The following is a 24,444-nucleotide window of genomic DNA, read 5'->3' as shown; positions in this document are numbered from 1 at the left end:
GGGTAGGGGTTAAGGTTAGGGTAGGGGTTAAGGTTAGAGTTTAGGAGTTAAGGTTAGGGTAGGAGTTAAGGTTAGAGTTTAGGAGTTAAGGTTAGGGTAGGAGTTACGGTTAGGGTAGGGGTTACGGTTAGGGTAGGGGTTACGGTTAGGGTAGGGGTTAAGGTTAGAGTTTAGGAGTTAAGGTTAGGGTAGGAGTTAAGGTTAGAGTTTAGGAGTTAAGGTTAGGGTAGGAGTTACGGTTAGGGTAGGGGTTACGGTTAGGGTAGGGGTTAAGGTTAGGGTAGGGGTTAAGGTTAGGGTAGGGGTTAAGGTTAGGGTAGGGGTTAAGGTTAGAGTTTAGGAGTTAAGGTTAGGGTAGGAGTTAAGGTTAGAGTTTAGGAGTTAAGGTTAGGGTAGGAGTTACGGTTAGGGTAGTGGTTAAGGTTAGGGTAGGGGTTAAGGTTAGGGTAGGGGTTAAGGTTAGGGTAGGGGTTAAGGTTAGGGTAGGGGTTAAGGTTAGAGTTTAGGAGTTAAGGTTAGGGTAGTGGTTAAGGTTAGGGTAGGGGTTAAGGTTAGGGTAGGGGTTAAGGTTAGGGTAGGGGTTAAGGTTAGGGTAGGGGTTAAGGTTAGAGTTTAGGAGTTAAGGTTAGAACGAACTGTAATTTCTATCATTCTATAGTGAACACAAATATAAACACATTTATAGAACAAACTGTAATTTCTATCATTCTGTACTGAACACAAATATAAACACAGCATGTAACAAAATTAAAGATTTGACTGAGTTACAGTTCAAAACTTGAGATATCTGTGGCATTGTGTTGTGTGACAAAACTACCTATTTTAGAGTGGCCTTTTATTGTCCCCCAGCACAAGGTACACCTGTGTAATGACCGTGCTGTTGAATCTGCTTCTTGATATGCCACACCTGTCAGGTGGATGGATTATCTTGGCAAAGGAGAAATGTTCACTAACAGGGACGTAAACAAATTTGAGCACAAAATCTGAGAGAAATAAGCTATTTGTGCGTATGGAACATGCGTGTGTAAATCTACAAATCAAACGGTTATAACGGAGACCGCGGTCTGAATATTAGTCACACACAGAAAGAGGAAGAGTTTCTGCGCAAGGCGAGAAGACATCCCTACGAGTCTGAATACAGTGCTGCTTTGTGAATGAGACTGTTCTGAGCCACAGAGTACACACAGTACTGTACAGTATATTACCATTACCTAAGCACTGGAACAATGACCAATGGTCAAACTACAAACTTCTTCACTTTGTCCTTTTCCCCAAAAACTTCACAAGCTCTTAGACTGTACACAGACTCACACACACACACAATTCCCACGGCCAAAGACAATCAGATAAAAGCAATACGAGTCCACAGCAAAAGTGAGACATCATCATGATGTAAAGTGTAGGGTTGCTAGGTCTGTGAGAGTGGCAGTGTGGGTAAACTTTTAGCCCTCACTACACATCAGTCATCTGACCTCTCTGACCTCTCTGACCTCCCTGACCTCTCTGACCTCCCTGACCTCTCTGACCTCTCTGACCTCTCTGACCTCCCTGACCTCCCTGACCTCCCTGACCTCTCTGACCTGCAGCAGCAGCTCTGTCATGAAGGCGTACACCGTAGCAGGTCTCCACTTTACGCCTTTCATCAGGAGGCTGAGGTTTAGCAGTGACACTCACGCCCTGGAAGTGACAGGATGGTTCTATATGAGTCCCGTCTCAACCCCTGACCCAGGCCATCCCTCTCCTGCTTAGCTGTGGTTCTCCCACGGGCTTTACCCTCCCCGGTTCCTCTGGTTCACAGCACAGCCAGCAGGCCCTGGAGTACAGGAGTAGGGAACAGAGGACGGTTCCCCCCTACCACACACTACAGGAGTAGGGAACAGAGGACGGTTCCCCCCTACCACACACTACAGGAGTAGGGAACAGAGGACGGTTCCCCCCCTACCACACACTACAGGAGTAGGGAACAGAGGACGGTTCCCCCCTACCACACACTACAGGAGTAGGGAACAGAGGACGGTTCCCCCCTACCACACACTACAGGAGTAGGGAACAGAGGACGGTTCCCCCCCTACCACACACTACAGGAGTAGGGAACAGAGGACGGTTCCCCCCTACCACACACTACAGGAGTAGGGAACAGAGGACGGTTCCCCCCTACCACACACTACAGGAGTAGGGAACAGAGGACGGTTCCCCCCCTACCACACACTACAGGAGTAGGGAACAGAGGACGGTTCCCCCCCTACCACACACTACAGGAGTAGGGAACAGAGGACGGTTCCCCCCCTACCACACACTACAGGAGTAGGGAACAGAGGACGGTTCCCCTCTACCACACACTACAGGAGTAGGGAACAGAGGACGGTTCCCCTCTACCACACACTACAGGAGTAGGGAACAGAGGACGGTTCCCCCCTACCACACACTACAGGAGTAGGGAACAGAGGACGGTTCCCCCTCTACCACACACTACAGGAGTAGGGAACAGAGGACGGTTCCCCTCTACCACACACTACAGGAGTAGGGAACAGAGGACGGTTCCCCTCTACCACACACTACAGGAGTAGGGAACAGAGGACGGTTCCCCTCTACCACACACTACAGGAGTAGGGAACAGAGGACGGTTCCCCCTCTACCACACACTACAGGAGTAGGGAACAGAGGACGGTTCCCCCCCTACCGCAGCAGGACTGGCGAAAGTGTTTCCTCTGACTTTTAATTCCAACGTAAATACACCGACACAAACCAATGCGCACGCACATACTGCGTTTCCGTACCTGGTATTCTGATGTAGGACCAGCCATGCCGGGGGTAGAGTGCCATCACTCCCCCAGGGCATCGTGGGTAGAAAGTGTTGGCTCGGGACATCCAATCAGAGGCCAGATCAGGGGAGCCGTACAGGAAGCACTGCTTGGCGGCCACGCCCCCCCCGGCCCTCGTCTCCTGCCACTCGTACTCGGCACTGCGGTCATCACAGTACCGCTCCATGGGAACCGCCGTTACCTAGGAAGCAACACAAAATTAACAATTGTCATTCTGATGAAGTGTTCCAATGTTGATATGATAAAGTTTCATTGCAACTACCAGCCGACCTCACAACCCCAGGGCGGGTCTCGTGACTTCAGCCGACCCCACAACCCCAGGTCGGGTCTCGTGACTCCAGCCGACCCCACAACCCCCGGTCTCGTGACTCCAGCCAACCTCACAACCCCCGGTCTCGTGACTCCAGCCGTCTCCACAACCCCCGGTCTCGTGACTCCAGCCGACCCCACAACCCCCGGTCTCGTGACTCCAGCCGACCTCACAACCCCCGGTCTCGTGACTACAGCCGACCTCACAACCCCCGGTCTCGTGACTCCAGCCGACCTCACAACCCCCGGTCTCGTGACTCCAGCCGACCTCACAACCCCAGGTCTCGTGACTCCAGCCGTCTCCACAACCCCAGGTCTCGTGACTCCAGCCGACCTCACAACCCCAGGTCTCGTGACTACAGCCGACCCCACAACCCCAGGTCTCGTGACTACAGCCGACCCCACAACCCCAGGTCTCGTGACTCCAGCCAACCTCACAACCCCAGGTCTCGTGACTCCAGCCAACCTCACAACCCCCGGTCTCGTGACTCCAGCCGTCTCCACAACCCCAGGTCTCGTGACTCCAGCCGTCTCCACAACCCCAGGTATCGTGACTCCAGCCGACCCCACAACCCCAGGTCTCGTGACTACAGCCGACCCCACAACCCCAGGTCTCGTGACTCCAGCCAACCTCACAACCCCAGGTCTCGTGACTCCAGCCAACCTCACAACCCCCGGTCTCGTGACTCCAGCCGTCTCCACAACCCCAGGTCTCGTGACTCCAGCCGACCCCACAACCCCAGGTCTCGTGACTCCAGCCGACCTCACAACCCCAGGTCTCGTGACTCCAGCCGTCTCCACAACCCCCGGTCTCGTGACTCCAGCCGACCCCACAACCCCCGGTCTCGTGACTCCAGCCGACCCCACAACCCCAGGTCTCGTGACTCCAGCCGTCTCCACAACCCCAGGTCTCGTGACTCCAGCCGACCCCACAACCCCCGGTCTCGTGACTCCAGCCGACCCCACAACCCCAGGTCTCGTGACTCCAGCCGACCCCACAACCCCAGGTCTCGTGACTCCAGCCGACCTCACAACCCCAGGTCTCGTGACTCCAGCCGTCTCCACAACCCCAGGTCTCGTGACTCCAGCCGACCCCACAACCCCCGGTCTCGTGACTCCAGCCGACCCCACAACCCCCGGTCTCGTGACTCCAGCCGTCTCCACAACCCCAGGTCTCGTGACTCCAGCCAACCTCACAACCCCAGGTCTCGTGACTACAGCCGACCCCACAACCCCAGGTCTCGTGACTACAGCCGACCCCACAACCCCCGGTCTCGTGACTCCAGCCGACCCCACAACCCCCGGTCTCGTGACTCCAGCCGTCTCCACAACCCCAGGTCTCGTGACTCCAGCCGACCTCACAACCCCAGGTCTCGTGACTACAGCCGACCCCACAACCCCCGGTCTCGTGACTCCAGCCGACCCCACAACCCCAGGTCTCGTGACTCCAGCCGACCCCACAACCCCAGGTCTCGTGACTCCAGCCGACCTCACAACCCCAGGTCTCGTGACTCCAGCCGTCTCCACAACCCCAGGTCTCGTGACTCCAGCCGACCCCACAACCCCCGGTCTCGTGACTCCAGCCGACCCCACAACCCCAGGTCTCGTGACTCCAGCCGTCTCCACAACCCCAGGTCTCGTGACTCCAGCCGACCCCACAACCCCCGGTCTCGTGACTCCAGCCGACCCCACAACCCCAGGTCTCGTGACTCCAGCCGACCCCACAACCCCCGGTCTCGTGACTCCAGCCGACCCCACAACCCCCGGTCTCGTGACTCCAGCCGAGTCTGGATGCAGAGTTCAACAGAGTTCAAGTGAAGATCAAGCAAATCATAGAGAAAACAGACTGTATTGCAATCATCTCTGATGGGTGGTATAATGTTTGTGGGCAAGGAATAATTAACTATATCATCTCCACCCCTCAACCAGTATTCTACAAGAACACAGACACAAGGGACAACAGACACATCTACATTGCAGATGAGCTGAAGGCAGTCATCAATGACCTTGGACCACAGAAGGTATTTGCGCTGGTTACAGACAGTGCTGTGAACATGAAGGCTGCTTGGTCTAAAGTGGAGGAGTCCTACCCTCACATCACACCCATTGGCTGTGCTGCTCATGCATTGAATCTGCTCCTCAAGGACATCATGGCACTGAAAACAATGGATACACTCTACAAGAGAGCCAAGGAAATGGTTAGGTATGTGAAGGGTCATCAAGTTATAGCAGAAATCTACCTCACCAAGCAAAGTGAGAAGAATAAGAGCAACACATTGAAGCTGCCCAGCAACACCCGTTGGGGTGGTGTTGTCATCATGTTTGACAGTCTCCTGGAGGGGAAGGAGTCTCTCCAAGAAATGGCCATATCACAGTCTGCCAAAATGGACAGCCCCATCAAGAGGATCCTCCTGGATTATGTATTTTGGGAGAGAGTGGTAAGCAGCCTGAAATCTATAGGACGGATTGAGAAAGACAATGCCATCCTGTCTGATGTTCAGACTCTGCTTGTAGATGTAAGAGAAGAAATCCGTACTGCCCTGCCCACTTCACTGGTGCTCCAAGCAGAGGGAACAGCAGTTCTGAAATACATCAAAAAGCATGAAGACTTCTGCCTGAAGCCAATACACACCGCAGCGTACATGTTGGACCCCAAGTATGCTGGCAAGAGCATCCTGTCGGGTGCAGAGATGACCAAGGCCTATGGTGTCATCACTACGGTGTCTCGCCACCTTGGCCTGGATGAGGGCAAGGTTCTTGGCAGTCTGGCGAAGTACAGACATATTACACTGCAATATGGCATCTCCATCGTGCCAACATATCTTATCACCCACCTGGTGGAAGGGACTTTGTGGATCTGAGGCTCTTTCCCCTGTTGCCTCCATCATCCTCCAAATCCCACCAACATCAGCCGCCTCAGAGCGCAACTGGTCCTTGTTTGGGAACACACACACACCAAAGCACGCAACAAGCTGACCAATACAAGGGTTGAAAAATTGGTGGCCATTCGGGCAAATTTGAGGCTTTTTGAGCCTGGCAACAAGCCATCCTCAACCAGGTTGGAAAGTGACAGTGAAGATGAGGCCTCAGAGTCTGATGTTCAAGAGGTGGACATTGAGGAGGTCTAAGGAGAAGACATGGAAGCCTGAGAGGAAGACAACCAAAGATGTAGTTTCTAGACTATAATTTTACAGATGTTTGTTGAAAACGTTCTTGGAAGATGCGATGGATCATTGGGGATCATTCAATATTCCCTTTATTTTGTTGTTCAGTGAAATCATCCCATGTAAAGAGTCAACTCATTTAATTAAAGTTAAATTCATAACAAAAAAACTGAAAAATTCTAATGGAAGGATTTAATCATTTGCAATTATGTCTACTTATGATAAGGTAAAAGGTTTTTGTTTCTGTCTCCATATATGGTAAATATATCCAATGCAAAAAATATCTACATTTAAATGGTATTAATATTAATTTGCATATAGTTCCGTTAAATCCCATATATTCCCACGGAAAGTTTCCACCTCTGAATATTGCTCACAATATTTCCTGCTGGGGTGATTCACACAGATCAGTGTTCATCCTGCGCCCCCCCTCCCCTCTGGGTTCCATCCGGCGCCCCCCCCCACCTCTGGGATCCAATCTGCCCCCCCCCCCCCCCCCCTCTGGGATCCAATCTGCCCCCCCCCCCCCCCCTCTGGGATCCATCCTGCGCCCACCACCCCCCCCTCTGGGATCCATCCTGCGCCCACCACCCCCCCTCTGGGATCCATCCTGCGCCCACCACCCCCCCTCTGGGATCCATCCTGCGCCCACCACCCCCCCTCTGGGATCCATCCTGCGCCCACCACCCCCCCTCTGGGATCCATCCTGCGTCCCACCCCCCCCTCTGGGATCCATCCTGCGCCCACCCCCCCCTCTGGGATCCATCCTGCGCCCACCCCCCCCTCTGGGATCCATCCTGCGCCCACCCCCCCTCTGGGATCCATCCTGCGCCCACCCCCCCTCTGGGATCCATCCTGCGCCCACCCCCCCTCTGGGATCCATCCTGCGCACCTTATCTAAACAGGCAGTTAACTGACAGAGGGAGAATCCCTCACCCTCTCACAGATGTAGGATATTTTCCTTCCATTCTCCTTTATCACCGGTAAAACGCACCAGGGGTTTGGCACCGAGAGGCAAGCTATGGCACAAAGGTAAACCGGCGGTCACGGGCCCAACGGTAAACCGGCGGTCACGGGCCCAACGGTAAACCGGCGGTCACGGGCCCAACGGTAAACCGGCGGTCACGGGCCCAACGGTAAACCGGCGGTCACGGGCCCAACGGTAAACCGGCGGTCACGGGCCCTACGGTAAACCGGCGGTCACGGGCCCTACGGTAAACCGGCGGTCACGGGCCCTACGGTAAACCGGCGGTCACGGGCCCTACGGTAAACCGGCGGTCACGGGCCCTACGGTAAACCGGCGGTCACGGGCCCAACGGTAAACCGGCGGTCACGGGCCCAACGGTAAACCGGCGGTCACGGGCCCTACGGTAAACCGGCGGTCAAGGGCCCTACGGTAAACCGGCGGTCACGGGCCCTACGGTAAACCGGCGGTCACGGGCCCTACGGTAAACCGGCGGTCACGGGCCCTACGGTAAACCGGCGGTCACGGGCCCAACGGTAAACCGGCGGTCACGGGCCCAACGGTAAACCGGCGGTCACGGGCCCTACGGTAAACCGGCGGTCACGGGCCCAACGGTAAACCGGCGGTCACGGGCCCTACGGTAAACCGGCGGTCACGGGCCCTACGGTAAACCGGCGGTCACGGGCCCTACGGTAAACCGGCGGTCACGGGCCCTACGGTAAACCGGCGGTCACGGGCCCTACGGTAAACCGGCGGTCACGGGCCCTACGGTAAACCGGCGGTCACAGGTCCTAGTTCTCCAGGATAATAAATAATGGTCTCTGCCAGCTCCATGTGGGAAATCAAACTCGAAAGAGCGGTGGGCTGAAAGGAAAAGGGCTGCAAATACCAGCTGAAACACAGTGATAGAGAGGATACTTTGATCTTATGTCCCAACTAATGAAACCAGAAAGGCACACAGGCCGAACGGTCTACAGTTGAGTTGACCCCTGTGTGTTGGTTATTCCAAGGAGGATAAAGAGAGGGATGGATGGATGGAACAAGGGAGAGGGAAAGATAGATGGATGGAGGGAAGAGGGAGGGAGGGAAAGAGGGAGGGAGGGAAAGAGGGAAAGAGAGGAAGAGAGGAAGAGGGAAAGAGAGGAAGAGGGAAAGAGGGAAAGAGGGAAAGAGAGGAAGAGAGGAAGAGGGAAAGAGGGAAAGAGGGAAAGAGGGAAAGAGGGAAAGAGAGGAAGAGGGAAAGAGAGGAAGAGGGAAAGAGAGGAAGAGGGAAAGAGAGAAGGATGAGGGGAAAAAGAGCGATGTTTCTTGGTCTCTGTTGATGTGGAACCTATGATCGGTGAATCAGCAGGGTGTGTGTGTGTGTGTGTGTGTGTGTGTGTGTGTGTGTGTGTGTGTGTGTGTGTGTGTGTGTGGGACACAGTGGAGCAGGTTGGGTGGTCGAGCGAGAAAAGGGACGGGGGAGGAGGATGTGTTGTCTTTGGAAACATTCAACAATGAGCAGCATTATCTGCCTAACATGTGTGCTGTGTGTGTGTGTGTATTCTCTGTGTGTGTATGTGTGTTCTGTGTGTATTCTGTGTGTGTGAAGAGACCCCCTGCGGTGGCTTCAAGCTGCACTCTAAACAAACAGTAACTTCTAAAAACGTCTCGTGGACCACAGATTTATTTACCTTCCTCTCTCACCACACACACACAAAACACAGCTCTCCCTCACTCACACATCTCTCAACCATTCTCTCTCTCTCTCTTACACACACACACACACACACACACACACACACACACACACACACACACACACACACACACACACACACACACACTGGGGCCTTACCCTTGGCACAGCGGTGAGCAGGAACTTGGGTGGTTGTGTGGGTTGGCCTGGTCGTAGGGTGGTGGAGTTGGCAGAGCATCGACTGTGGACCAGAACATCACAGTGACCCATCAGACCTGGGCTGTGACGGGTGAATACCAGGTTCTGGAGAGAGAGAGGAGAGAAAGAAGGAGAGACTAGATTGATCAAGTACTCAATAAACCAAATATAACACATTCCTTTGGCAGTTTTAAACCATGTGTATACGATGGCCTTCAAAGAACGCGTGTGCGTGCGTGTGTGCGTGTGTGTGCGTGTGTGTGATGCGACATCGGCTTCATTCACAGTGAACATTCAATCGCTGTTACAGGGGGAAGTTACGCGTGGCCGTATTGTTACTCGTTCTGCGTTCCATCCCCCACAACCTTTTTTTGTGAAATTGTGTTTTGTTAAAGAGAGAATGCAATATGCAAATATGTCTAAAGCATATTAGAAAACAGTAAAACCCTCCACATCAACTTCTATTACACATCAGAATCCCATTCTGAATGTCGTCTCTGCACTAAATATTCTTTGGAAAGTAACTTTCCACTGAGCCATAAATCCATGTTTTAATGATACTGTTTACAACAAGGTACTTATATGGATTTCTGGGACAGTAGAAAAAAATTAAATAGTATTTTTAGTGCAGAGACATCACTCATAACGATTCTGATGTAATTACGAGTTGGATAAGCTGTAGATACATTGTCACATTGTAGTCAACGGCCAAGTGATGAATCTGCAAAATGTGACAACCAATTCTCTCTGTAAAGAAACAAAATATCAAACAAAAGTTTTGGGGGGGATAAACTAAAAGCATAGAAAGAGTGAAAATAAGGCCAGATGTAAAAATAAGACATGGGCAGACCCACAGCGCCATCTAGTGGTTCTGACAAACAACACATCTCCATTCCAGGGCCTGAGACCTGTGGTAGTTGGGAGACCAAACCCCAAATATGACCCCATTTGGCCAAGACAGTCCTTCAGCCAACAGAATGTTGAAATCCTAGTGGTTACGTCTCAGCAGACTATAGTAGGTGTAAAAACATGGCTAGCCAGGGTGTAATGGTAACATAGTGGTGAGGTTGGGCCTGGTGGTCAGCTGAGAGTTGAGACTTAGCTGCTCCAAATGAAGGGAAAGATCCATCCTAGTGGGATAGAATGATGTTGGAAAGATCCTGAGTGTCTGGGTCTCTCTAGGCGTGGCTGGCTGAGTGTCTGGGTCTCTCTAGGCGTGGCTGGCTGAGTGTCTGGGTCTCTCTAGGCGTGGCTGGCTGAGTGTCTGGGTCTCTCTAGGCGTGGCTGGCTGAGTGTCTGGGTCTCTCTAGGCGTGGCTGGCTGAGTGTCTGGGTCTCTCTAGGCGTGGCTGGCTGAGTTAGGCAAGGCTAGGCAGTGATGTGGCTCATTATTTGGCAAGACTAGGCAATGATGTAACTCATTATTTGGCAAGGCTAGGCAGTGATGTGACTCATTATTTGGCAAGGCTAGGCAGTGATGTGACTCATTATTTGGCAAGGCTAGGCAGTGATGTGACTCATTATTTGGCAAGGCTAGGCAGTGATGTGGCTAGAGTTGTTGAGAGATGAATCCCAGACTAGTGAGAGTTAGGCCACAGAGAGAGACTGCTAAGTCTGGATCTGAACTGTATAGACACTGTCATGAAACCAGTCGACTGGTTGCAGTTTTCCATTGTGTAGAAAAGAGAGTCGGGTCACAAAGTTTATAGCAGTTCTCCAGGTGTGTGAAGCTGCGGATCTCTGGGGGGAACCTACGATGAAGAATATCTGACTGATACTGTTTGAATTAGCCTGGGGAAGGTAGGATGAGACTGAGGTTGTTAGGGGAGACCTGGGGAAGGTAGGATGAGACTGAGGTTGTTAGGGGAGACCTGGGGAAGGTAGGATGAGACTGAGGTTGTTAGGGGAGACCTGGGGAAGGTAGGATGAGACTGAGGTTGTTAGGGGAGACCTGGGGAAGGTAGGATGAGACTGAGGTTGTTAGCGGAGACCTGGGGAAGGTAGGATGAGACTGAGGTTGTTAGGGGAGACCTGGGGAAGGTAGGATGAGACTGAGGTTGTTAGGGGAGACCTGGGGAAGGTAGGATGAGACTGAGGTTGTTAGGGGAGACCTGGGGAAGGTAGGATGAGACTGAGGTTGTTAGGGGAGACCGGGGCAAGGTAGAGGAAGCAAAATTCTGGTTCAAGCCCTCTCCTCTGGTTCTGTAGGTGCAGAATGTGGACCAGCTTAAACAGGCTCTTGTATTAGTTTCCAGAGAAAATGGAGCTTGAGAGAGAGGAAAGAGTGGAGGCTGACTGGCAGAAAGTAGAGGCAGAGAGAGAGGAAAGAGGGGAGGCTGACTGGCAGAAAGTAGAGAGGCAGAGAGAGAGGAAGAGTGGAGGCTGACTGGCAGAAAGTAGAGAGGCAGAGAGAGAGGAAGAGTGGACGCTGGAGGCAGAGAGAGAGGAAGAGTGGAGGCTGACTGGCAGAAAGTAGAGAGGCAGAGAGAGAGGAAGAGTGGAGGCTGACTGGCAGAAAGTAGAGAGGCAGAGAGAGAGGAAGAGTGGAGGCTGACTGGCAGAAAGTAGAGAGGCAGAGAGAGAGGAAGAGTGGATGCTGGAGGCAGAGAGAGAGGAAGAGTGGAGGCTGACTGGCAGAAAGTAGAGCGGCAGGGAAAGACTTGAGGTGGGTGTGTGTGTCTCACCTGTAACACTGTGCTTGTGCGTGTGTTGGGGAAAGCAGTAGGTCGGTCCAGCCAGAGGATCAGACCCCTCCGAGAGAGACACTGACTCCTGGGCCTCCCGCTCCCTTCCTCCTCTCCTCCTCCAATCCTCCCTCCTCCCTCCTCTCCACCCTCCTCCTCTTCCAGGCCCCACATGCGTCTCTGGTAGAGCCGGTACGCTGCCTTCAGGGAAAGAAAAAGAGCTAACCACCTGGAACAGCAGAGAGGAGAGTCTGATTAAAACAACTTCAAAAGTTACAAAACATCATGTAGACGGCAATTAGCTTCATAGCAATTAGCTTCATAGCAATTAGCTTCATAGCAATTAGCTTCATAGCTAACTCCAGAACTGTTATCGTTTGTGAACACGGAGATGTTTCTCACGCCTAGAGACACCCAGACACTCCACATACTCTGTTGACTAACTGCGTTGTCAAGCTCGTGTCCCTCGGACACCTACCTGACCAGAGTGCCATGCAGCATGACGTTGAACATCTCTGCCGGCGAAACGTCGATGAAACGCAGGAAGGAGAAACAACTTCCTTCATGATCACCTTGAGGAGGATAAACACTTGTTTTAGACGGACGAGGAGGCAGAGGGCTAGCTCTAAACACTAAGGTCTAAGAAGCTTCCTCTTGTCTTCATTCCTTCATCTATACTGATGTGAAAGAATGAAAAAGGGTCACTTACCTTTCCTGTGGAAGAGGGACTGCTGGATATGATCAGGAGAGAAGGGAGACAGTAGAACCTGGAGCAGCCTGAGAGAGGAGACAGAGAGGAGACAGAGAGAGAGGGGGACACAAAGACCGACCGAGAGGGAAAGAGAGACAGAGAGAAGGATTCTATGAACATGGTTGTCCGAAAATAACAAATAAACCCTCAAATGCTCTCATTGTCTTCTACATCATAATATAACAATTAAACACCACCAGCCATTACCAAGTAACATTGGACAAGTACGGATTATACTGTGTTACTCACTTGTTCCTGCTGTGTGTGTGTGTGTGTGTGTGTGTGTGTGTGTGTGTGTGTGTGTGTGTGTGTGTGTGTGTGTGTGTTACTCACTTGTTCCTGCTGTGTGTGTGTGTGTGTGTGTGTGTGTGTGTGTGTGTGTGTGTGTGTTACTCACTTGTTCCTGCTGTGTGTGTGTGTGGTGGTGTGTGTGAGTCCGTGGCGGTAGAGGAACTTGGACATGACGTAGGGTCTCAGCGACATATGGAAGGGAGAACGAGTCTCCTGACGTTCAAACAGGTCAGGGTGGTTACAGACCTACAGGAAGAGAGAAAACACACTGCTCACACTGAACCACCAAGAGTAGGAAGAAACCTCGAGAGGAACCAGACTCTGGAGTCTTCCTCCGGCTGGTTGGCTTTAGATAACAGTTAACCTTATTAGGGTCCTCAAATTACAAATCCTTCCACTGCTTCCTCTCTGTTTAGACCTGGGACACCAGGTGTGTGTTCATTACCAGGTTGAACAGAAAACCAGCAGTACTGGGGATGTAGAAGGGTAAGATTTAAATACCCAGTTTTTTTTATTTTCACCTTTATTTAACATTCTTATTTACAAAGACGGTCTCGCTCCCGGCCGGACCCGGCCGACGCTGGGCGGTTGTGATACAGCCTGGAATCGAACCAGGGTGTCTGTAGTGACGCCTCTAGCACTGTGATACAGTGCCTTAGACCCCTGCACCACATGGGAGCCCAAAGGAAATATAATATCATAATAATATTCAACTACAAGTTTCATCATTACTGTTATAGTACTGTCAGCCAATCAGCATTCAGGACTAGAACCACCCAGTCTATAATACTAGATACATCAATACTGTTATAGTATTTTCAGCCAATCAGCATTCAGGACTAGAACCACCCAGTCTATAATACTAGATACATCAATACTGCTATAGTACTGTCAGCCAATCAGCGTTCAGGACTAGATCCACCCAGTCTATAATACTAGATACATCAATACTGTTATAGTACTGTCAGCCAATCAGCATTCAGGACTAGAACCACCCAGTCTATAATACTAGATACATCAATACTGTTATAGTACTGTCAGCCAATCAGCATTCAGGACTAGAACCACCCAGTCTATAATACTAGATACGTCATTACTGTTATAGTACTGTCAGCCAATCAGCATTCAGGACTAGATCCACCCAGTCTATAATACTAGATACATCAATACTGTTATAGTACTGTCAGCCAATCAGCATTCAGGACTAGAACCACCCAGTCTATAATACTAGATACATCATTACTGTTATAATACTGTCAGCCAATCAGCATTCAGGACTAGATCCACCCAGTCTATAATACTAGATACATCATTACTGTTATAATACTGTCAGCCAATCAGCATTCAGGACTAGAACCACCCAGTCTATAATACTAGATACATCATTACTGTTATAATACTGTCAGCCAATCAGCATTCAGGACTAGAACCACCCAGTCTATAATACTAGATACATCATTACTGCTATAGTACTGTCAGCCAATCAGCATTCAGGACTAGAACCACCCAGTCTATAATACTAGATACATCATTACTGTTATAATACTGTCAGCCAATCAGCATTCAGGACTAGAACCACCCAGTCTATAATACTAGATACATCATTACTGTTATAATACTGTCAGCCAATCAGCATTCAGGACTAGAACCACCCAGTCTATAATACTAGATACATCATTACTGTTATAATACTGTCAGCCAATCAGCATTCAGGACTAGAACCACCCAGTCTATAATACTAGATACATCATTACTGTTATAGTACTGTCAGCCAATCAGCATTCAGGACTAGAACCACCCAGTCTATAATACTAGATACATCATTACTGTTACAGTACTGTCAGCCAATCAGCATTCAGGACTAGATCCACCCAGTCTATAATACTAGATACATCATTACTGTTATAATACTGTCAGCCAATCAGCATTCAGGACTAGAACCACCCAGTCTATAATACTAGATACATCATTACTGTTATAGTACTGTCAGCCAATCAGCATTCAGGACTAGAACCACCCAGTCTATAATACTAGATACATCATTACTGTTATAGTACTGTCAGCCAATCAGCATTCAGGACTAGAACCACCCAGTCTATAATTAGATACATCATTACTGTTATAATACTGTCAGCCAATCAGCATTCAGGACTAGAACCACCCAGTCTATAATACTAGATACATCATTACTGTTACAGTACTGTCAGCCAATCAGCATTCAGGACTAGATCCACCCAGTCTATAATACTAGATACATCATTACTGTTATAATACTGTCAGCCAATCAGCATTCAGGACTAGATCCACCCAGTCTATAATACTAGATACATCAATACTGTTATAGTACTGTCAGCCAATCAGCATTCAGGACTAGAACCACCCAGTCTATAATACTAGATACATCATTACTGTTATAATACTGTCAGCCAATCAGCATTCAGGACTAGAACCACCCAGTCTATAATACTAGATACATCATTACTGTTATAATACTGTCAGCCAATCAGCATTCAGGACTAGAACCACCCAGTCTATAATACTAGATACATCATTACTGTTATAATACTGTCAGCCAATCAGCGTTCAGGACTAGAACCACCCAGTCTATAATACTAGATACATCATTACCGTTATAGTACTGTCAGCCAATCAGCATTCAGGACTAGAACCACCCAGTCTATAATACTAGATACATCATTACTGCTATAGTACTGTCAGCCAATCAGCATTCAGGACTAGAACCACCCAGTCTATAATACTAGATACATCATTACTGCTATAGTACTGTCAGCCAATCAGCATTCAGGACTAGAACCACCCAGTCTATAATACTAGATACATCATTACTGCTATAGTACTGTCAGCCAATCAGCATTCAGGACTAGAACCACCCAGTCTATAATACTAGATACATCATTACTGTTATAATACTGTCAGCCAATCAGCATTCAGGACTAGAACCACCCAGTCTATAATACTAGACACATAATTACTGTTATAATACTTACTAGGGCTGTGATGATACCAGTATCACCATATTGTTTCCAGAGAAAAAACAAATGTGATATAGCCTGGTTCTAAACCTGCTGTATATATGTTGTGATATAGCCTGGTCCTAAACCTGCTGTATATATGTTGTGATATAGCCTGGTCCTAAACCTGCTGTATGTAACACATGTTGTGATATAGCCTGGTCCTAAACCTGCTGTACGTAACACATGTTGTGATATAGCCTGGTCCTAAACCTGCTGTACGTAACACATGTTGTGATATAGCCTGGTCCTAAACCTGCTGTACGTAACACATGTTGTGATATAGCCTGGTCCTAAACCTGCTGTACGTAACATATGTTGTGATATAGCCTGGTCCTAAACCTGCTGTATGTAACACATGTTGTGATATAGCCTGGTCCTAAACCTGCTGTATGTAACACATGTTGTGATATAGCCTGGTCCTAAACCTGCTGTATGTAACATGTTGTGATATAGCCTGGTCCTAAACCTGCTGTATATATGTTGTGATATAGCCTGGTCCTAAACCTGCTGTATATATGTTGTGATATAGCCTGGTCCTAAACCTGCTGTATATATGTTGTGATATAGCCTGGTCCTAAACCTGCTGTATATATGTTGTGATATAGCCTGGTCCTAAACCTGCTGTATATATGTTGTGATATAGCCTGGTCCTAAACCTGCTGTATATATGTTGTGATATAGCCTGGTCCTAAACCTGCTGTATATATGTTGTGATATAGCCTGGTCCTAAACCTGCTGTATATATGTTGTGATATAGCCTGGTCCTAAACCTGCTGTATATATGTTGTGATATAGCCTGGTCCTAAACCTGCTGTATATATGTTGTGATATAGCCTGGTCCTAAACCTGCTGTATATATGTTGTGATATAGCCTGGTACTAAACCTGCTGTATATATGTTGTGATATAGCCTGGTCCTAAACCTGCTGTATATATGTTGTGATATAGCCTGGTCCTAAACCTGCTGTATATATGTTGTGATATAGCCTGGTCCTAAACCTGCTGTATGTAACACATGTTGTGATATAGCCTGGTCCTAAACCTGCTGTATGTAACATATGTTGTAATATAGCCTGGTCCTAAACCTGCTGTATGTAACATATGTTGTGATATAGCCTGGTCCTAAACCTGCTGTATATATGTTGTGATATAGCCTGGTCCTAAACCTGCTGTACGTAACATATGTTGTAATATAGCCTGGTCCTAAACCTGCTGTATGTAACATATGTTGTGATATAGCCTGGTCCTAAACCTGCTGTATATATGTTGTGATATAGCCTGGTCCTAAACCTGCTGTACGTAACACATGTTGTGATATAGCCTGGTCCTAAACCTGCTGTACGTAACACATGTTGTGATATAGCCTGGTCCTAAACCTGCTGTATGTAACATATGTTGTGATATAGCCTGGTCCTAAACCTGCTGTATATATGTTGTGATATAGCCTGGTCCTAAACCTGCTGTATGTAACATATGTTGTAATATAGCCTGGTCCTAAACCTGCTGTATGTAACATATGTTGTGATATAGCCTGGTCCTAAACCTGCTGTATATATGTTGTGATATAGCCTGGTCCTAAACCTGCTGTATGTAACATATGTTGTGATATAGCCTGGTCCTAAACCTGCTGTATGTAACATATGTTGTGATATAGCCTGGTCCTAAACCTGCTGTATGTAACACATGTTGTGATATAGCCTGGTCCTAAACCTGCTGTATGTAACATATGTTGTGATATAGCCTGGTCCTAAACCTGCTGTACGTAACATATGTTGTGATATAGCCTGGTCCTAAACCTGCTGTATGTAACATATGTTGTGATATAGCCTGGTCCTAAACCTGCTGTACGTAACATATGTTGTGATATAGCCTGGTCCTAAACCTGCTGTACGTAACATATGTTGTGATATAGCCTGGTCGTAAACCTGCTGTATATATGTTGTGATATAGCCTGGTCCTAAACCAGCTGTACGTAACATATGTTGTGATGTAGCCTGGTCCTAAACCTGCTGTATGTAACATATGTTGTGATATAGCCTGGTCCTAAACCTGCTGTATGTAACACATGTTGTGATATAGCCTGGTCCTAAACCTGCTGTATGTAACATATGTTGTGATGTAGCCTGGTCCTAAACCTGCTGTATGTAACACATGTTGTGATATAGCCTGGTCCTAAACCTGCTGTATATATGTTGTGATATAGCCTGGTCCTAAACCTGCTGTACGTAACATATGTTGTGATATAGCCTGGTCCTAAACCTGCTGTATGTAACACATGTTGTGATATAGCCTGGTCCTAAACCTGCTGTATGTAACACATGTTGTGATATAGCCTGGTCCTAAACCTGCTGTACGTAACACATGTTGTGATATCCTGGTCCTAAACCTGCTGTACGTAACATATGTTGTGATATAGCCTGGTCCTAAACCTGCTGTATGTAACATGTTGTGATATAGCCTGGTCCTAAACCTGCTGTATATATGTTGTGATATAGCCTGGTCCTAAACCTGCTGTACGTAACACATGTTGTGATATAGCCTGGTCCTAAACCTGCTGTATGTAACATGTTGTGATATAGCCTGGTCCTAAACCTGCTGTATATATGTTGTGATATAGCCTGGTCCTAAACCTGCTGTATATATGTTGTGATATAGCCTGGTCCTAAACCTGCTGTATATATATGTTGTGATATAGCCTGGTCCTAAACCTGCTGTATGTAACACATGTTGTGATATAGCCTGGTCCTAAACCTGCTGTACGTAACACATGTTGTGATATAGCCTGGTCCTAAACCTGCTGTATATATGTTGTGATATAGCCTGGTCCTAAACCTGCTGTATATATGTTGTGATATAGCCTGGTCCTAAACCTGCTGTATATATGTTGTGATATAGCCTGGTCCTAAACCTGCTGTATATATGTTGTGATATAGCCTGGTCCTAAACCTGCTGTACGTAACATATGTTGTGATATAGCCTGGTCCTAAACCTGCTGTATATATGTTGTGATATAGCCTGGTCCTAAACCTGCTGTATGTAACACATGTTGTGATATAGCCTGGTCCTAAACCTGCTGTATGTAACATATGTTGTGATATAGCCTGGTCCTAAACCTGCTGTACGTAACATATGTTGTGATATAGCCTGGTCCTAAACCTGCTGTATGTAACATATGTTGTGATATAGCCTGGTCCTAAACCTGCTGTACGTAACATATGTTGTGATATAGCCTGGTCCTAAACCTGCTGTACGTAACATATGTTGTGATATAGCCTGGTCCTAAACCTGCTGTATATATGTTGTGATATAGCCTGGTCCTAAACCAGCTGTACGTAACATATGTTGTGATATAGCCTGGTCCTAAACCTGCTGTATGTAACATATGTTGTGATATAGCCTGGTCCTAAACCTGCTGTATGTAACATATGTTGTGATATAGCCTGGTCCTAAACCTGCTGTATGTAACACATGTTGTGATATAGCCTGGTCCTAAACCTGCTGTATGTAACATATGTTGTAATGTAGCCTGGTCCTAAACCTGCTGTATGTAACACATGTTGTGATATAGCCTGGTCCTAAACCTGCTGTATATATGTTGTGATATAGCCTGGTCCCAAACCTGCTGTATGTAACATATGTTGTGATATAGCCTGGTCCTAAACCTGCTGTATGAAACACATGTTGTGATATAGCCTGGTCCTAAACCTGCTGTATGTAACACATGTTGTGATATAGCCTGGTCCTAAACCTGCTGTACGTAACACATGTTGAGATATATCCTGGTCCTAAACCTGCTGTACGTAACACATGTTGTGATATAGCCTGGTCCTAAACCTGCTGTATGTAACACATGTTGTGATATAGCCTGGTCCTAAACCTGCTGTATGTAACACATGTTGTGATATAGCCTGGTCCTAAACCTGCTGTATATATGTTGTGATATAGCCTGGTCCTAAACCTGCTGTATGTAACACATGTTGTGATATAGCCTGGTCCTAAACCTGCTGTATGTAACATATGTTGTGATATAGCCTGGTCCTAAACCTGCTGTACGTAACATATGTTGTGATATAGCCTGGTCCTAAACCTGCTGTATGTAACATATGTTGTGATATAGCCTGGTCCTAAACCTGCTGTACGTAACATATGTTGTGATATAGCCTGGTCCTAAACCTGCTGTACGTAACATATGTTGTGATATAGCCTGGTCCTAAACCTGCTGTATATATGTTGTGATATAGCCTGGTCCTAAACCAGCTGTACGTAACATATGTTGTGATATAGCCTGGTCCTAAACCTGCTGTATGTAACATATGTTGTGATATAGCCTGGTCCTAAACCTGCTGTATGTAACACATGTTGTGATATAGCCTGGTCCTAAACCTGCTGTATGTAACATATGTTGTAATGTAGCCTGGTCCTAAACCTGCTGTATGTAACACATGTTGTGATATAGCCTGGTCCTAAACCTGCTGTATATATGTTGTGATATAGCCTGGTCCTAAACCTGCTGTACGTAACACATGTTGAGATATATCCTGGTCCTAAACCTGCTGTACGTAACACATGTTGTGATATAGCCTGGTCCTAAACCTGCTGTATGTAACACATGTTGTGATATAGCCTGGTCCTAAACCTGCTGTATGTAACACATGTTGTGATATAGCCTGGTCCTAAACCTGCTGTATATATGTTGTGATATAGCCTGGTCCTAAACATGCTGTATATATATGTTGTGATATAGCCTGGTCCTAAACCTGCTGTATGTAACACATGTTGTGATATAGCCTGGTCCTAAACCTGCTGTATATATGTTGTGATATAGCCTGGTCCTAAACCTGCTGTATATATGTTGTGATATAGCCTGGTCCTAAACCTGCTGTATATATGTTGTGATATAGCCTGGTCCTAAACCTGCTGTATATATGTTGTGATATAGCCTGGTCCTAAATCTGCTGTACGTAACATATGTTGTGATATAGCCTGGTCCTAAACCTGCTGTATATATGTTGTGATATAGCCTGGTCCTAAACCTGCTGTATGTAACACGTTGTGATATAGCCTGGTTCTAAACCTGCTGTACGTAACATATGTTGTGATATAGCCTGGTCCTAAACCTGCTGTATGTAACATATGTTGTGATATAGCCTGGTCCTAAACCTGCTGTATGTAACATATGTTGTGATATAGCCTGGTTCTAAACCTGCTGTATGTAACACATGTTGTGATATAGCCTGGTCCTAAACCTGCTGTACGTAACACGTTGTGATATAGCCTGGTCCTAAACCTGCTGTACGTAACACATGTTGTGATATAGCCTGGTCCTAAACCTGCTCTACGTAACACATGTTGTGATATAGCCTGGTCCTAAACCTGCTGTATGTAACACATGTTGTGATGTAGCCTGGTCCTAAACCTGCTGTACGTAACATATGTTGTGATGTAGCCTGGTCCTAAACCTGCTGTACGTAACATATGTTGTGATGTAGCCTGGTCCTAAACCTGCTGTATATAACACTTGTGATATAGCCTGGTCCTAAACCTGCTGTATATATGTTGTAATATAGCCTGGTCCTAAACCTGCTGTATATATGTTGTGATATAGCCTGGTCCTAAACCTGCTGTATATATGTTGTGATATAGCCTGGTTCTAAACCTGCTGTACGTAACATATGTTGTGATATAGCCTGGTCCTAAACCTGCTGTATGTAACATATGTTGTGATATAGCCTGGTCCTAAACCTGCTGTATGTAACATATGTTGTGATATAGCCTGGTCCTAAACCTGCTGTATGTAACATATGTTGTGATATAGCCTGGTTCTAAACCTGCTGTATGTAACACATGTTGTGATATAGCCTGGTCCTAAACCTGCTGTATGTAACACATGTTGTGATATAGCCTGGTCCTAAACCTGCTGTATGTAACATATGTTGTGATATAGCCTGGTCCTAAACCTGCTGTATACATGTTGTGATATAGCCTGGTCCTAAACCTGCTGTATGTAACATATGTTGTGATATAGCCTGGTCCTAAACCTGCTGTATGTAACACATGTTGTGATAAAGCCTGGTCCTAAACCTGCTGTACGTAACATATGTTGTGATATAGCCTGGTTCTAAACCTGCTGTATATATGTTGTGATATAGCCTGGTCCTAAACCTGCTGTATATATGTTGTGATATAGCCTGGTCCTAAACCTGCTGTATGTAACACATGTTGTGATATAGCCTGGTCCTAAACCTGCTGTACGTAACACATGTTGTGATATAGCCTGGTCCTAAACCTGCTGTACGTAACACATGTTGTGATATAGCCTGGTCCTAAACCTGCTGTACGTAACACATGTTGTGATATAGCCTGGTCCTAAACGTGCTGTATGTAACACATGTTGTGATGTAGCCTGGTCCTAAACCTGCTGTACGTAACATATGTTGTGATATAGCCTGGTCCTAAACCTGCTGTATATAACACATGTTGTGATATAGCCTGGTCCTAAACCTGCTGTATATATGTTGTGATATAGCCTGGTCCTAAACCTGCTGTATATATGTTGTGATATAGCCTGGTCCTAAACCTGCTGTATATATGTTGTGATATAGCCTGGTCCTAAACCTGCTGTATATATGTTGTGATATAGCCTGGTCCTAAACCTGCTGTATGTAACACGTTGTGATATAGCCTGGTCCTAAACCTGCTGTACGTAACACATGTTGTGATATAGCCTGGTCCTAAACCTGCTATACGTAACATATGTTGTGATATAGCCTGGTACTAAACCTGCTGTATGTAACACATGTTGTGATATAGCCTGGTCCTAAACCTGCTGTATGTAACATATGTTGTGATATAGCCTGGTCCTAAACCTGCTGTACGTAACACATGTTGTGATATAGCCTGGTCCTAAACCTGCTGTATGTAACACATGTTGTGATATAGCCTGGTCCTAAACCTGCTGTACGTAACATATGTTGTGATATAGCCTGGTTCTAAACCTGCTGTATATATGTTGTGATATAGCCTGGTCCTAAACCTGCTGTATATATGTTGTGATATAGCCTGGTCCTAAACCTGCTGTATGTAACACATGTTGTGATATAGCCTGGTCCTAAACCTGCTGTACGTAACACATGTTGTGATATAGCCTGGTCCTAAACCTGCTGTACGTAACACATGTTGTGATATAGCCTGGTCCTAAACCTGCTGTACGTAACACATGTTGTGATATAGCCTGGTCCTAACCTGCTCTACGTAACACATGTTGTGATATAGCCTGGTCCTAAACCTGCTGTATGTAACACATGTTGTGATGTAGCCTGGTCCTAAACCTGCTGTACGTAACATATGTTGTGATGTAGCCTGGTCCTAAACCTGCTGTATATAACACTTGTGATATAGCCTGGTCCTAAACCTGCTGTATATATGTTGTAATATAGCCTGGTCCTAAACCTGCTGTATATATGTTGTGATATAGCCTGGTCCTAAACCTGCTGTATATATGTTGTGATATAGCCTGGTTCTAAACCTGCTGTACGTAACATATGTTGTGATATAGCCTGGTCCTAAACCTGCTGTATGTAACATATGTTGTGATATAGCCTGGTCCTAACCTGCTGTATGTAACATATGTTGTGATATAGCCTGGTTCTAAACCTGCTGTATGTAACACATGTTGTGATATAGCCTGGTCCTAAACCTGCTGTATGTAGACACATGTTGTGATATAGACCTGGTCCTAAAACCTGCTGTATGTAACGTCAGGAACATGACGATTTACCTTCCTGCCGTATAATGCTCTGATGTAACCACACTGCTCTACCACGTCAGGAACATGGCGATTTACCTTCCTGCCGTATAATGCTCTGATGTAACACACACTGCTCTACCACGTCAGGAACATGGCGAGTTTACCTTCCTGCCGTATAATGCTCTGATGTAACACACACTGCTCTACCACGTCAGGAACATGCGAGTTACCTTCCTGCCGTATATGCTCTGTAAACACACCTGCTCTACCACGTCAGGAACATGGCGAGTTACCTTCCTGCCGTATAACGCTCTGATGTAACACACACTGCTCTACCACGTCAGGAACATGGCGAGTTACCTTCCTGCCGTATAAATGCTCTGATGAACACACACTGCTCTACCACGTCGAGAACATGACGAGTTACCTTCCTGCCGTATAATGCTCTGATGTAACACACACTGCTCTACACGTCAGGAACATGGCGAGTTACCTTCCTGCCGTATAATGCTCTGATGTAACACCACACTGCTCTACCACGTCAGGAACATGGCGAGTTACCTTCCTGCCGTATAATGCCTCTGATGTAACACACACTGCTCTACCACGTCAGAACATGGCGAGTTACCTTCCTGCCGTATAATGCTCTGATGTAACACACACTGCTCTACCAGTCAGGAACATGGCGGTTACCTTCCTGCCGTATAATGATCTCTGTAACACCACTGCTCTACCACGTCAGGAACATGGCGAGTTAACCTTCCTGCCGTATAATGCTCTGATGTAACAACACTGCTCTATCC

The 24,444-nt window shown here is 47.3% G+C and overlaps 1 protein-coding gene across 1 annotated transcript in view; it reads right to left on the bottom strand.

Annotated features, from left to right (window-relative positions):
• ino80 (INO80 complex ATPase subunit) overlaps window positions 1-24,444 on the bottom strand; it is a 79,383-nt gene that overhangs the window by 37,244 nt on the left and 17,695 nt on the right. The window contains exons 11-16 of the mRNA XM_038962692.1: window positions 12,967-13,106; window positions 12,528-12,595; window positions 12,297-12,390; window positions 11,819-12,047; window positions 9,097-9,240; window positions 2,778-3,003 (exon numbers count right to left, since the gene is read on the bottom strand). Coding sequence (XP_038818620.1) covers window positions 2,778-3,003; window positions 9,097-9,240; window positions 11,819-12,047; window positions 12,297-12,390; window positions 12,528-12,595; window positions 12,967-13,106 — 901 coding nt within the window. The remainder of the gene's footprint in view (window positions 1-2,777; window positions 3,004-9,096; window positions 9,241-11,818; window positions 12,048-12,296; window positions 12,391-12,527; window positions 12,596-12,966; window positions 13,107-24,444) is intronic.

The sequence above is a fragment of the Salvelinus namaycush genome, chromosome 24 (genome assembly GCF_016432855.1).
Source record: "Salvelinus namaycush isolate Seneca chromosome 24, SaNama_1.0, whole genome shotgun sequence".
Classification (NCBI taxonomy): Eukaryota; Metazoa; Chordata; class Actinopteri; order Salmoniformes; family Salmonidae; genus Salvelinus; species Salvelinus namaycush.
The sequence above is the reverse complement of the archived record's forward strand: the minus strand, read 5'-3'. Positions and strand labels throughout refer to the sequence as shown.